Below are 13,513 nucleotides of genomic sequence, written 5' to 3'. Positions count from 1 at the left end.
TTCCACATTTTCTCATTTTTTTTAAAAATAAATTACCAAAATAATTGGATTTCCTTTTTTTTTCAAAATTTTGAAATAATAGTTTATTTTAATTTTAATTTTTATTTTTTTTATTTTTTTTTCGTAATTAAAAAATAAATTTCAAGAAAAAAAAAAAAGGTTTTTCCACACTTTTTTTTTTTTATTTGTTTTTTTATTTATTTTTTTTAGTGGTAATAAAAGATTAATATTAATTCATTATGGAAGTTGATACCAATAGTGACACCAATACAATAAAAAATAATGATGTAATATTTGTAAAAGAAAAAGTAAGTGTATATTTATTCTATATTTATTTATTTTTATTTTATTTTTGGAAAAATAGAATACACCAGTAATCTTAATTTTACTAAAATAAAAATAAAAATAAAAATAAAAAATAATAATAATAACAAAATAATAATAAAAACATTTAGAATTTATTTAAAGATGATATAGTTTGTTATAAATCACAATATTGCCTTGTAGCAAGAGTTTCGTGGGATCATGATAATTTAGATGTTGATGATGATGATGACGATGAAGATGATGAAGAAGAATCAGAAGAAGATAGTGAAGAATCAGAATCAGAATCAGAAGGAGATTCAAATGTAATGGAAATAGAGGATAGTAGTATTAATAATAATAATAATAATAATGATAAAATTAAAAATGCAATCAAAAAAAGTGGGTTTTATTCAACAGATGATATCTTAAAAATGAATCAAGATATTAAAGATGGAGTTTTAACAAATAAAGAATATTTAGATATAGAGGATTTAGAAAATGATGATTTTAAACGTCATTCAAGAAGAAGAAATAATAACGATGACGATAATGATAATGACAGCGATGACGAATATGATTATTATGATTTTAAGAATAACGAAAGTGGTGTTTTATTATTAGTAATTAGCAGTAACCAATTGATTGAAGTAGATTATAATGAAGAGGAATTACAAATTTTCGATAGACATTTCTATTTAACCGATTCAGTTCAAAAGATTAATTCCGATAGTAAATTATTAGGTTCAGTTATAAAATGTCAAAAAACTTATTTCGTAGTACCATTTTCAACTATAAACACTGGTATAATCACTCAAGGTGATTTAACTTTAGTTCAAAAAGTTTATGATCCATCAACTTTAGTTGTTGGTAGTAAAGTTTTTGATTCAAATAAAATTGCTGCTGGTTTAGTTACAAAGGTAATTAATAATAATAATAATAATAATAATAATAATAATAATAATAATAATAATAATAATAATAATAATAATAATAATAATAATAATAATAATAATAATAAATAATAATATAACAATAATATATATATATATACTAATTTTAATAATATATATATATATATTTAAAAATAGGTTGTATATGATTTAGAATGTTTAGATGTTAATAATAATGATAAAATTGTAAAGATAAAGAGAGCAGAATCATTGAATAATGTATTCCTTCATAAGATTTATAATGATGATGATTCATTTTGTCCAGGTAAAATAGTATTTTCAAAGAGTAAAAAGAAATTAGTAATAAATAAAGTTATACCAGTTGAAGCCGAAATTGAATGGTTATACTTTTTTAAAAATGATTGTGATTATCCAAATTCAATTCAACCAATTGATAAAATCATTAAATTCTCTGATGATTATGAAACTTTTAGTTGTGGTGAACCTATAGTTTATATTGGTATGTATTATTATTATTATTATTATTATTATTATTATTATTATTATTATTATTATTATTATTATTATTTAAATATTTAATAATTAAATGATAATTTAAAATTAATTTACTTTTTTTTTTTTTTTTTTTTTTTTATATAAAAAATATAGATAAAGATGGTGAAGAAAAAGGTGGATATTTATTTTTAACAAAATCGATTTATACAGTTGCATGGCAAGATGGTGAATTTACACAAGAGGATTCAGTTGATTTAATGATTTGCGATTCATTAGCAACAGATTATTTCCCAGGTCAAGTTGTTTGTACAAGTGGTATGGATGTTGCAAATCCATATAGTAATAAACAATCGAAATGGGGTGTTGTTATATCAACTAAACCAACTGATAGAGTTTGTTCAATTAATTGGAATAATATTGTTCATGAAGATGATGATAATAGTGGTGGTAGTAGTAATAATAATAATAATGAAGATAATAAAGATTCAACATTAATTATTAAATATTTAAATGATAATGGTGAATCAAGTTTTATTGAAAATGATGTTTCAGTTTATGATATTGAATATTTAGAAGAATATAATTTCGATGAATCGGATTACGTTTGTAAATTAGATGATTCAAAGATTTTAAAAGAAGCAGATATTATTGGTCAAGTTATTGGTAGAGATGGTTTACAATTAAAAATTAAATGGAATAACGGTTTCATTGAAATGGTTTATCCATTTGAATTAACAAAAGTTGACGATTTCGACGATTCTGATAGTGAAGATGAAGAAGATGATGATGAATATTATGATGATGATGATGATGATAGATCGTCTTTTAGCGAATATTGTGAATCATCAAATTCAAAAGAACAAGAGGATACAAGTGAAACTGAAAAAGAAATTAAAAAAGTAATTAAAAAAATTGAAGACGAAGAAAAAGAAAAATTAAAACCAATTCAACAACAGCAACAACAAATTATTAATAAAATATCAATCGAAGAAAAAGAAAAAGAAAATCAAAATGAAAATGAAAAAGAAAATATTGAAAATATAAATGAAAATAATAATAATTATAAAATAATAGATAATGATAAAGAATTAATTAAAAATACAGAACAAATTGAAAATGGTTGTATTAAATTTGAAATTTTAAAAGAATTTGAAATTCATAATTTTATAGAGGAAAAGAGTGGTGGTTCATTGAATAAAAAGTTTTTAAATACAATTTCAAAAGAGTTTGAAATTTTATCAACTTCAATGCCACCTGGTATTTTTGTTAAAGCAAATTCAACTAAAATTCAATTATTAAGTGCTTTAATTATTGGTCCACAAGATACTATATATGAGAATAGTATTTTCATATTTGATATTTATTTACCAAATCAATATCCAATGGTACCACCAAAGGTTTTCTATCATAGCGTTTCATTCAAGTTACATCCAAATTTAAATGTTAATGGTACGGTTTGTCTTAGTTTGTTAGGTACTTGGCATGGAAATAAAAATGAACTTTGGATACCAGAGGTTTCAAATCTATTGCAAGTGTTAATTAGTATTCAAGGTTTAATATTAGGTTGTAAAGAACCCTATTTCTTAGAGGCAGGTTATGATACTCAAATCGGAACACATATTGGTATTAGAAATTCTTCGATTTTCAATGAAGATTCCTATCTTTTATCTTTGGAAACTATTTGTTTCTATTTAAAAAATCAACCAATACTATTTAAAGATATCATTCAAAATCATTTCAAACTTGAATTACCTGCAATCTTAAATAGAATCGATCAATTTTTAAATCAAAATAATCAAGCCAACAATGGTATCAAAAGTTTATTCTGTATTAACTTACCACCAAGTCAAGGATTTTTAACTCCTCTTAAAAAATTAAAAAATAAAATTCAAGAATATTTAAAATAAAATAAAATAAAATAAAATAAAATAAAATAAATAAATAATAATAATAATAATAAAATGACTTTTATACCAAAGGTTAATAATTTTTAAAATAATAATAATGATAATAATTAAAAGAATTAACTTTTTTATTTTTTAATAATAATTTCAATCTTTTAATACTATTACTACTATTTCAAGAATTGACATTAAAAAAAAAAAAAAAAAAAAAATTAATAAAATTAAAACACATTAACCACAATTTATTTTTTTGTTGAAAAAGAATAACCCACATATTTTAAATTTTAAATAATTAATTTTACTATTACTAATTGTAATTATTTATTTTCAATTTTATTTTTATTTATTCATTTATTTTTTTTATTATAGTTTTTTATTTATTCGTTTTTTTATTTTATTATTTTTTTTATTTTATTAATAATAATAAAAATAATAATAATAAAATTTTATTATTATTATTTTTATTATTATTAATAAAATAAAAAAAAAAAATGTATATTATAAAATTATATTTTTTAATATTATTAATTAATAATTATTATAATATAATTTTAACACAAGGTAGTTGGTCAATTGATACAAATGTTATTTCAGATTTAAAATCGAGTGAATTAAATAATTTAAGAGCGTGTGCTCAAGAAGGAAGATATGGTTCAAATTGTGAAAAAACAAAACCAGAAGTTTTTCAATTAGTTCCTGCAAATCTTGAAGGTGGTGAAGTTAGTTTAGTTGGTTATTTTTATGATAAAAATGAATATAAAATTACAATTGATAATATACCATGTAATATTACATCATATGATAATTATTCTATTAAATGTAATATCGGTGAATTAAAAGATTATGAACCTGTAGATTTTAAAATTTATCAAAATGGTATAATTTGGACATATCCAGAATATACACCATTTCCAGAATGTGAAAATGGTTATATAACAAGTGGTTTTATAAAATGTGTTTGTGATTTTGGATATGTTGGTACAAATTGTGATAAAGATAGACCAATTTCAATTGATCAAATTTTAACTCAACCAGAAGAAAAAGGAGGTAAATAATTTAATTAATTATTTATTTTTAAAATATTTTTATTAATTTTTTTTTTTTTTTTTTTTTTTTTTTTTGAAAGGATTTTTTAGAGCAATTGGATTTTTTGGTAAATATCCAAACCCAATGAATTTTATAGTTGGTGATAATAATAATAATAGAGCAAATATTTCATTTATTGATTCTAGAGAAATTTTTGGTTTTGTTAAAGGTGATATTGGATGTAAGAAAATATCAATTTATGATTCAATAACTAATGAATTATTATTTAGTGGTAATGATCTATTATGTTTTGATGCAAACAGATGTAATAACATGTATTATAATCAAAGTAAAGATTTTTATTGTCTTTGTGAACCAACATTAAAAGGTTTTCCAAGATGTTCAGATTATTTTCAAAAAAGTGATATAGTAAATCCAATCGTTAAAATTTTGGATGATTACAATTTTAAAGATCCATATAATTTAAAAGATATAATTATTTTTGAAGATACTAGAGTAAATTATTCAATAGAATATAAAAATGGTGGTAGTGGTAGTGGTAGTGGTGGTAGTGAAACTACATTATCAGAATTAACAGGTAGAAGAATATGTTGGGAAGCAGGTTATTTTGGTAAAAATTGTGAAAAATTTAAACCTGAAGTGTTTCAATTGAAACCTGCAAAAGTTGATGGTGGAGAAGTTAGGTTGATAGGATACTTTTACAAGAATCAAATTTATAGAATCACAATTGATAATAAACCATGTAATATAACATCAAGAAATAATTATACAATTAGATGTAATATTGGTAAATTATTAAATTATAATAATGAACCTCTTCAATTTAAAATTATTCAAAATGAAATAATTTGGAACTTTTCAGAATATAAACCTTTATCAAATTGTAAATTTGGTTATATTAGTGGTGGTTTTTATGAATGTCATTGTAAATATGGCTACATTGGTCCAAATTGTGATCAAAAAAAACAAATTACAATTGATTCAATTAAAACTCAACCAGATTCAAATGGAGGTATGTGATTTTTTTTTTAAAAAAATAATAATTATAATTTATTTTAATTTTTAAATTAATAAAATAATAAAATTTTTTTTTTTTTTTTATAGGATTTTTCAGAGCAGTTGGTTATTTTGGAAATGATCCAAATTCATTAAAATTTTTAATTGGTAGAAATAATTTAATTAATGTTACATATATTGATCATTTTAATTTAGTAGGATTTGTAAATAGAAATTCAGGTTGTAAGAATATTACTATTTTTAATGAAAATTCAAATATTAAAATATTTGAAGGTGGTAATGTTTGTTTTATAAAAGATCCTTGTATTTATATTTATCATGATTTAGATTATTATTGCCTATGTGAACCTGCACCTAAAAATGATCCAAAATGTTCAGAATATAATCCAAATAATAAAATCTATAGAAAAAATTTTAAAAAATTAAAATAAAAAAAATAAAAAATATAAGAAAACAATATAAATAAATATAATTATGGAAATATTTAGCATATCATTATGCAAGTATTTTTTTTAATAAAAAAAAAATAATAATAATAAAAAAATTATAATTTAATTATTTTAAACTGGAATACCAAACACTTTTTTTTTTTGTTACCCACCAACAAATAAATTTTTATTATTAAAAAAAAAAAAAAAATTTTAAAATTAAATGCTAGTAAAAAATAATAATATTAACACAATGGTAAATTCATAATTATGAATTTGCCCCGCAGAAATTGTGTGTGAGGGTGTTGATGTGGTTATACCACTTTTTTTTTCATTATTAAATATATTTTTTAATTTTTTGATTTGTTTTTTTTTTTTTTTTTTTTTTATGAAATAATTACGTTAATAATATATAATTAATAAATTTTTTTTTTTTTTTATTCAACACAAAAAATAATTTTTTATTTTTATTATTAAAGTTATAAAATTATAATTGTATATTTATCAATAAAATGATTTCAAATAATGTTGTTGATGAAAATGTTTTAAATAATATAATTAATAATAAAGATAATAGTATTAATATTTATAATAATAATAATAATATTAATAAATGTCAATTACACCCAAAATATGAAATTACATTTTTATGCTCAGATTGTGAATTAATACCATGTTGCATTCATTGTTTAACAAGTGATAAACATCATAGAGGTCATAAAGCAAACCTATTGGATGAAACCAATGTTTTATCATTAATTGAAATTTTCAAAAATAAAATTCATCCAACAATTTCAGAAACAATAAAAAATGATAAAATTTTATTAAATCTATCAAATAATAAATATAATCAAATTAAAAATGAATTTGATAATAATATTGAATTAATAACAAATGAATTTAAAAAAATTCATAATTTAATCAACATCATTGAAAATGATTTAAAAAATCAATTAAAATCAACACTTGAAGAAAATTCAAATTTAAATTCTTCAATAACAACATCAATTAATAATTATGATCAAATATTATCAAGTATTAAAAATTCAATTTCAATTAATAATTTAAATGAAATTAAAAAATTATCAAATGAAAATGAAAAAGAAAAAGAAAATGATAATGAAAAAGAAAATGAAAATGAAATTAATAAAGAAATTAAAAATATTATTAAAAAATATCAAGAATCATTACTTATATTAAAAGAAAAAAATAATAATACAATTTCTGATAATTATAAAAATAATATTATTACCATTAATAATAATGAACTTAATAATGTAAAAGAATCATTTAAATCATTTTTTTCTTTAAAAAATAAAAATGAAATTGTTTCAAATAAAATTAATCAAGAAGATAATAATAATAATGAAAATGTAAATGATAAAAATAATATTCAATTTGATAAAGATAATTACAGATATGTAACTTGTATGTATAAATTAAAAACAATTATTATAAAATTAAAATAATGATATTAATTTTTAATTATTTTGATTAAAAAAAATAGATAATGGATTAAAATTTTATGTCTACTCAGAAAGTTACCCATTCCCAATTGAAAATGAAAACATTTCAAATATTGCATTTGGTAAAGATTGTGGTAATTTATCAAAATTTAAATTTGGACCAAATGTCAATTCAATTATTTTATTGAATGGATTTAATCAATTTATTTCACCAGGAACATTACCTGAAACCATTAAAACAATCCATTGTTTTCAATTAGATAAACCATTAATTGAAGGATCAATTCCAAAATCAGTAAAATTTTTAACAATTAATGATGGATTCGATCAATTACTACCTGGTGTAATTTCAAATGAAGTTGTAGTATTATCAATTCATGATATTAAAAAAGAGTTAATGTTTGGTTCAATACCAAATACAATTAAGAATATTACATTCGGTAGTAACTTTAATCAAGTTTTATTACCAGGTATTGTACCAGATGGTATCCAATGGTTAGATATTCATGCTATTAAAAAAGATTTATTGGAAGGTTCAATTCCAAATTCTGTAAAATGTATTTCATTACAAAATGGATTTGATCAATGTTTATTACCATCAATAATTCCAGATTCTGTTGAAGAATTACATTTAGGTTATTTAAAACAACCTTTATTAAATGGTTCAATTCCAAAGTCTGTAAAAAAGATCATTTTATCAAATGATTTTAATCAATCTCTTGATGTTTGCAAATTATTAGATGATGTAAAAGTTGTAAAATTCTAAAAAAATATAAAAAGGAGGTAAGGGTTAAAAAAAAAAAAAAAACTAAAAATCTAAAAAAATAACTTTTTCTTTTGAATAAATAATATTGTAATATCAAATTTTAATAAATGAATAAATAAATAAAATAAAATAAAATAAATTTCTTTTATTATTATTTTTTTTTTTTTAATCATCTTCAAATTGAGGTTGACTTGATAAATCATCAAATGTATTTTCTATTAAAGTTAAAGAATTTGAATCAATATTATATACATAAGCTGGTAATATTACTTCATCTTTATATTTATTTTGATATTTCTCTAATCTTTTAGCATCTTTTTCAATTGTATTATTTTCATCTTCTGTTTTTGTAGATTTTGATTTACTTGTTGTTGTTGGTTGAGTTGATTTTTTATCTAATTTCTTTTGAGCTTCATTTTCAAATAATAAAGAAAATGGTTCAATCATTTTATAAACTAATGGATATTGATAAGGTGAAATTTGAAGTAAATCAATTGCCAAACCATAATTTGTATCTTTATATGTACCCATTTTTAAATTTGGATAACGTTGACTAAAATGAGTTAATAAAGAGAATTTACAATTCATTAATCTACCAACTTCTAAAGCTTCACCAACAGTTGAATGTCTTTTTGAGACAGCATCCATTTGTTTTTCATCTTCAAAAGTTGCTTCATGAATTTGTACACATGAATCTTTACCCATTTCAGATAGGAATTTACAAGGACGAGTATCACCTGAATAAGTTAATTTGAATCCATCATTCCATTCAATAACTAAACCAAAAGCATAATTACAATGAATTACAGGTACCATTGAAAATGATTTAATATTTAATTTCTTACAAGTTTGTACCAATTGATTTGAATGATTACCATTGATAGCAATACCAATGAATTTTAAATTTACAATAACTGATAATTCATTAACCCATTGAATCAATGCCTCTGGTCCAATTATAATTAATGGCTCTAATTCATTATCTTTTAAACCTAATTCTTGAGCATATTGTTGTCTTTTTTCACAAATATTTGGTATACCTAAATGATGATCAGCATGTAAATGTGATAACCAAATCATTTTCAAATTAATTAATTGCTTTTTCACTTCAATTGGACCAAAGAAACGATACAATTGACCAAATGTACCTTCACCTGCATCTAATAGAATATTTTGATCATCTGCCAATGTTATGAAATTACCTGTAACATTTCTATATTTACTTGGTATTGCTGAACCTGTACCTGTGAATAATATTTTTGGATGACAACATTTATTTGGATTTGATTCTAATTGTTCAACTTGTTGATCTAATTGTTTTTTAAATAATTGACCTTGTTCTGTATTTATAAATTCTTCCATTGATTTATTATCAGAAGAACCTTCATTTTCATTTGAATCAACACCACCTTCGCCATTATTATTATTATTTAATGGTAAAAATTCAATATCACCTGCATTTTGTGGTGGACCTAATATTAAATTTGTAGTTTCTTTACATGGGAAAACATTAATTTGATCTTTTAATATTTTTGAATCATTTAAAAATTCAATTGATTTAACTAAACTATCATGTTCACTAGATTGTTGTTTCATTGGAAATAATGATGGTATAAATTTTTGAAGTTTTAAAATTTGATTATCAGATGATTGACAACCTGAAACCCTTTCACAATTTTCATTATTTACAATAATATGTTTTGTATTAATTGCTGCTGCTGTTGATTGTTGATTAATATCTTCCATAAATTTAATATAATTTAAATTTGATAAAACTTCATTTGGAACTATATGATTTACAATATGAATATCTGTAAACATTGAAAGATGTGATTTTAAACTTGGTAAATATTCAATTGATGGACATCTAATGATTGCAAATTTTGTACCTTTAATCGATTTATCCATAACTTGATCAGGTGTAATTGTAACTCCATCTTTATTTGTCACAGATTTGCCATCTTGTAAATGTTTAAATGAAATACCTTTTGGTACACCTAATGCTACAGCTTTCTCTGGATAGAATTTACCTTTAAAATCTTTTGTCATACCAATATAACAAACTATTGAACTTTCTTCATATTCATAATCATTCTCAATAGTTGTTGGTATAGGTTGTGGATTTCTACCATAATATGCTAAAGTTGGAGTTTTACTTTCATCAATAATCGATTTAATTTCATCATTATCATCATCTTTATTGTTTTTATTAGTAATTGGTAATGTATAAAATGTAAATGAATCATCTTTAATAGTTTGAATTATTGTTGAATCAACTTCATAAATTTCTACATTCAATTGATATTGAAATTCTCTTGATGATGTAAATAATTTATGTAAACCTTTTGGACCATATAAACGAACTTTAATATTCAATTCTGCCATAGTTAAGAATAGACCAATTAACCCACCAATACAATCCCATGATAATGATGTTATGAATATTGATTTAATTTTACCAAATGTTATATTTGACCTTCCTTTAATGAATCTTTGAAATCCATCACCACAATCAAAAAAATATCTATCAGAATCTGAAAATAAATAACTTGTTGTTGGTGTATCACCATTTTCTCCTGTAATTTCTAAAAATGATTTCATTATTATTAATTATTATTTTTTTTTTTTTTTTTTTTTTTTTTTTTTTTTTTTTTTTTAATTATTTGTTTAATATTATTTATTTAATTAATTATTTTTTATTTGTTATTTTTTGAATTGATTATAAAAAAAAAAAAAAAATTTGGATTTTGATTTTTTTTTTTTTTCTCACAAAAAAAAAAAAAAAAAAAAAAAACAAATCACAAGAAAAAAATCAGAATTTTTTTTTTTTTTTTTTTTTTTTTTTTTAAAGAGAAATAATTAAAAATAAAATTTAAAAAAATTTAACAAAATAAAAAAAATAATAATTCAAAATGAACGATTTAAGGAAATTTTTTAATTCTTAGTAATAATATTTCTATTTTTAAAAAATCTTTTTTTTTTTTTCCAAAACGTAACTAAAAAAAAAAAAAAATTTTAAAACAAAAAAAAAATAAAAAAATAAAAAAATATGTTATTTTTAGATTTTTCAAATAAAATATTAATTTGAAAGAAATTATTTTCGTATTAAAAAAATAATGATCAATGTCACAGTTCTTCTTTTGAAAAAAAAAAAAAACTCCTATTTTTAGAGCAAGATGTTTCGAAGGTTTTAAAATTTTTTTTTTTTTTTTTTTTTTTTTTTTTAATTTGGGAACGAAATTTTTTTTTTTTTTTTTTTTTTTTTTTTTTTTTTTTTTTTTTTTTTTCCTTCTTCTTGTATGTATTATCATCCCTTGTAAAATAAATATATGTAGTTTAGAATAACAAAATAAAAAAAAAAAAAAATAAAAAAATAAAAAAATAAAAAAAATAAATAAAAAATATTATAATATAAATATAAATATAAATTAAATGTACTATAAAAAAAAAAAATTAAAAATAAATAAATAAATAAATAATGAATTCATTTGAAAAGAAAATATTAATATTAAAAAAAGATGATAAAGATTCATTCATAGCATTAGTTAAACAATTGTCAACAAAAGAGAAACAAATATTATTTGATACTATTGATTCCAGAATTAGAAAGTTACAAACTATCTATTTGGTATGTTTTTTTTATTTTTTTTTTTTTTATTTTTTTTTATTTTTCCCCAACATAAATTTTTAACATTTCTTTTATTTAGAATAAACCATTCAACTTAAAATTCCTTCAAACATTCATAAAAGAAGATAGTGATGAAGATGATGATGATGAAGAGGATGAAGAGGATGAAGAAGATAGTGATGAAGAAGAGGATGACGATGTCGTAGAAGATGATAATACAAAAGATATTGGAAAGAGTAGAGATAGTGATAAATCAATTAAAGGAAAAGAAAAAGGGAAAGAAAAAGAAAAAGAAGAGATTGAGATTATAGAACAAAGATATGAAACAAAAGTAATACCAAAAAAACCAATATATAAAGATCAACAACAAGAACTATTACAGCAACTGCAACTGCAACAACTTCAACAAAAACCCATTTCACCCATTAAAGATAATAGTGGTGTTAGTTATAATACATCATTTTCATCATTATCATCACTTTCAATGTCAAATTCAACATCATCATCATTATTATCAACATCATTATTATCAGCTTCATTATTATCAGCTTCATCAAGTGGTTTGTCAACATCATCATTATCATCATCTATCAATAATAGTAGTAATAATAATAGTAATATTTCATCATCACCATTATCATCATCACCATTAACATTATCATCATCATCGTCATCGTCATCACCATTACAAAGAATTCAATCAATTCAAAATTTAATAAGGTCAAATAGTTTAAGAACATCATTATCATCATCTTCTTCATTATTACCAAATTTAATTCAATTACAACAACAACAACTACCACCACCACCACCATCACAACAACAACAACAACAACAACAACAACAACAACAACAAAATAATTCAATGTTACAACAATCAAATAATAATAATATATCACCAAGGACACAACTATTAAATAATACAACAACATTATTACCAAATAATGGATTAGAGGAGATATTTAATGATAGTAATAAAATTGGTGAAGGTGGTCAATGTTCAATTTATAAATATATGGGTACAGCAATGAAAAGGTTCAAACCATCATTAAGTAGTAGTTTAATTTCAAAAGAGTTTGAAAATGAAGTTTTAATATTGGAGAGACTAAATCATCCAAATATTGTAAAGATTATAACTTATTCAACCATTGAAAGAATTATATTATTAGAATTTATCGATGGTAATAGTTTGGATAAATATCCAAGTCAGTCACTACCATTGTCACCATCATCATCATTACCAAATCCTTTAAAAGTAATTCAAGATTTTCAACAAATTGTTGATGCTATGATTTATTTACACAATGAAATTGGTATTATTCATTTCGATTTAAAACCTTCAAATATTTTAAAAAATTCAAAAAATAATAAATTAAAATTAATTGATTTTGGTATTAGTAAATTTTTAAATAATAATAATCAAAATAATAATAATAATAGTTTAAATATGGGATCATATAGATATTCACCACCAGAATTATTATGTAATAATAATCAAAATAATAATTTAATTAATAAATCAGTTGATGTATTTTCATTTGGTAT

General features: G+C 20.7%; 5 protein-coding genes across 5 annotated transcripts in view; 4 read left to right on the top strand and 1 right to left on the bottom strand.

Moving 5' to 3' along the window:
* Window positions 1-239: 239 nt before the first annotated feature.
* On the top strand, window positions 240-3,619 carry DDB_G0290629 (hypothetical protein; the record flags this gene model as incomplete). The annotated part of the gene is made up of 4 exons (XM_630610.1): window positions 240-308; window positions 456-1,223; window positions 1,395-1,716; window positions 1,866-3,619. 4 exons carry the CDS (start codon window positions 240-242, stop codon window positions 3,617-3,619), a joined length of 2,913 nt encoding a protein of 970 aa, XP_635702.1.
* Window positions 3,620-4,107: 488 nt separating this feature from the next.
* On the top strand, window positions 4,108-6,111 carry DDB_G0290627 (hypothetical protein; the record flags this gene model as incomplete). The annotated part of the gene is made up of 3 exons (XM_630609.1): window positions 4,108-4,663; window positions 4,743-5,675; window positions 5,768-6,111. The coding sequence occupies 3 exons, from the start codon at window positions 4,108-4,110 to the stop codon at window positions 6,109-6,111; spliced, it is 1,833 nt and encodes a 610-aa protein (XP_635701.1).
* A 509-nt stretch (window positions 6,112-6,620) lies between these two features.
* DDB_G0290625 (hypothetical protein) lies at window positions 6,621-8,340 on the top strand (the record flags this gene model as incomplete). Its single annotated transcript, XM_630608.1, has 2 exons — window positions 6,621-7,536; window positions 7,616-8,340. The coding sequence occupies 2 exons, from the start codon at window positions 6,621-6,623 to the stop codon at window positions 8,338-8,340; spliced, it is 1,641 nt and encodes a 546-aa protein (XP_635700.1).
* A 165-nt stretch (window positions 8,341-8,505) lies between these two features.
* Window positions 8,506-10,941, bottom strand: DDB_G0290623 (hypothetical protein; the record flags this gene model as incomplete). Its single annotated transcript, XM_630607.1, has 1 exon — window positions 8,506-10,941. One exon carries the CDS (start codon window positions 10,939-10,941, stop codon window positions 8,506-8,508), a length of 2,436 nt encoding a protein of 811 aa, XP_635699.1.
* Window positions 10,942-11,818: 877 nt separating this feature from the next.
* Window positions 11,819-13,513, top strand: part of DDB_G0290621 (protein kinase, TKL group) — a gene marked incomplete at both ends in the record, with an annotated part of 2,983 nt that continues 1,288 nt past the window's right edge. The window contains 2 exons of the mRNA XM_630606.1: window positions 11,819-11,968; window positions 12,048-13,513. The exon at window positions 12,048-13,513 is cut by the window's right edge and continues 1,288 nt beyond it. Coding sequence (XP_635698.1) covers window positions 11,819-11,968; window positions 12,048-13,513 — 1,616 coding nt within the window. The remainder of the gene's footprint in view (window positions 11,969-12,047) is intronic.

Source organism: Dictyostelium discoideum, assembly GCF_000004695.1.
Source record: "Dictyostelium discoideum AX4 chromosome 5 chromosome, whole genome shotgun sequence".
Classification (NCBI taxonomy): domain Eukaryota; phylum Evosea; class Eumycetozoa; order Dictyosteliales; family Dictyosteliaceae; genus Dictyostelium; species Dictyostelium discoideum.
This window is presented reverse-complemented; position numbering and strand designations above follow the sequence as displayed.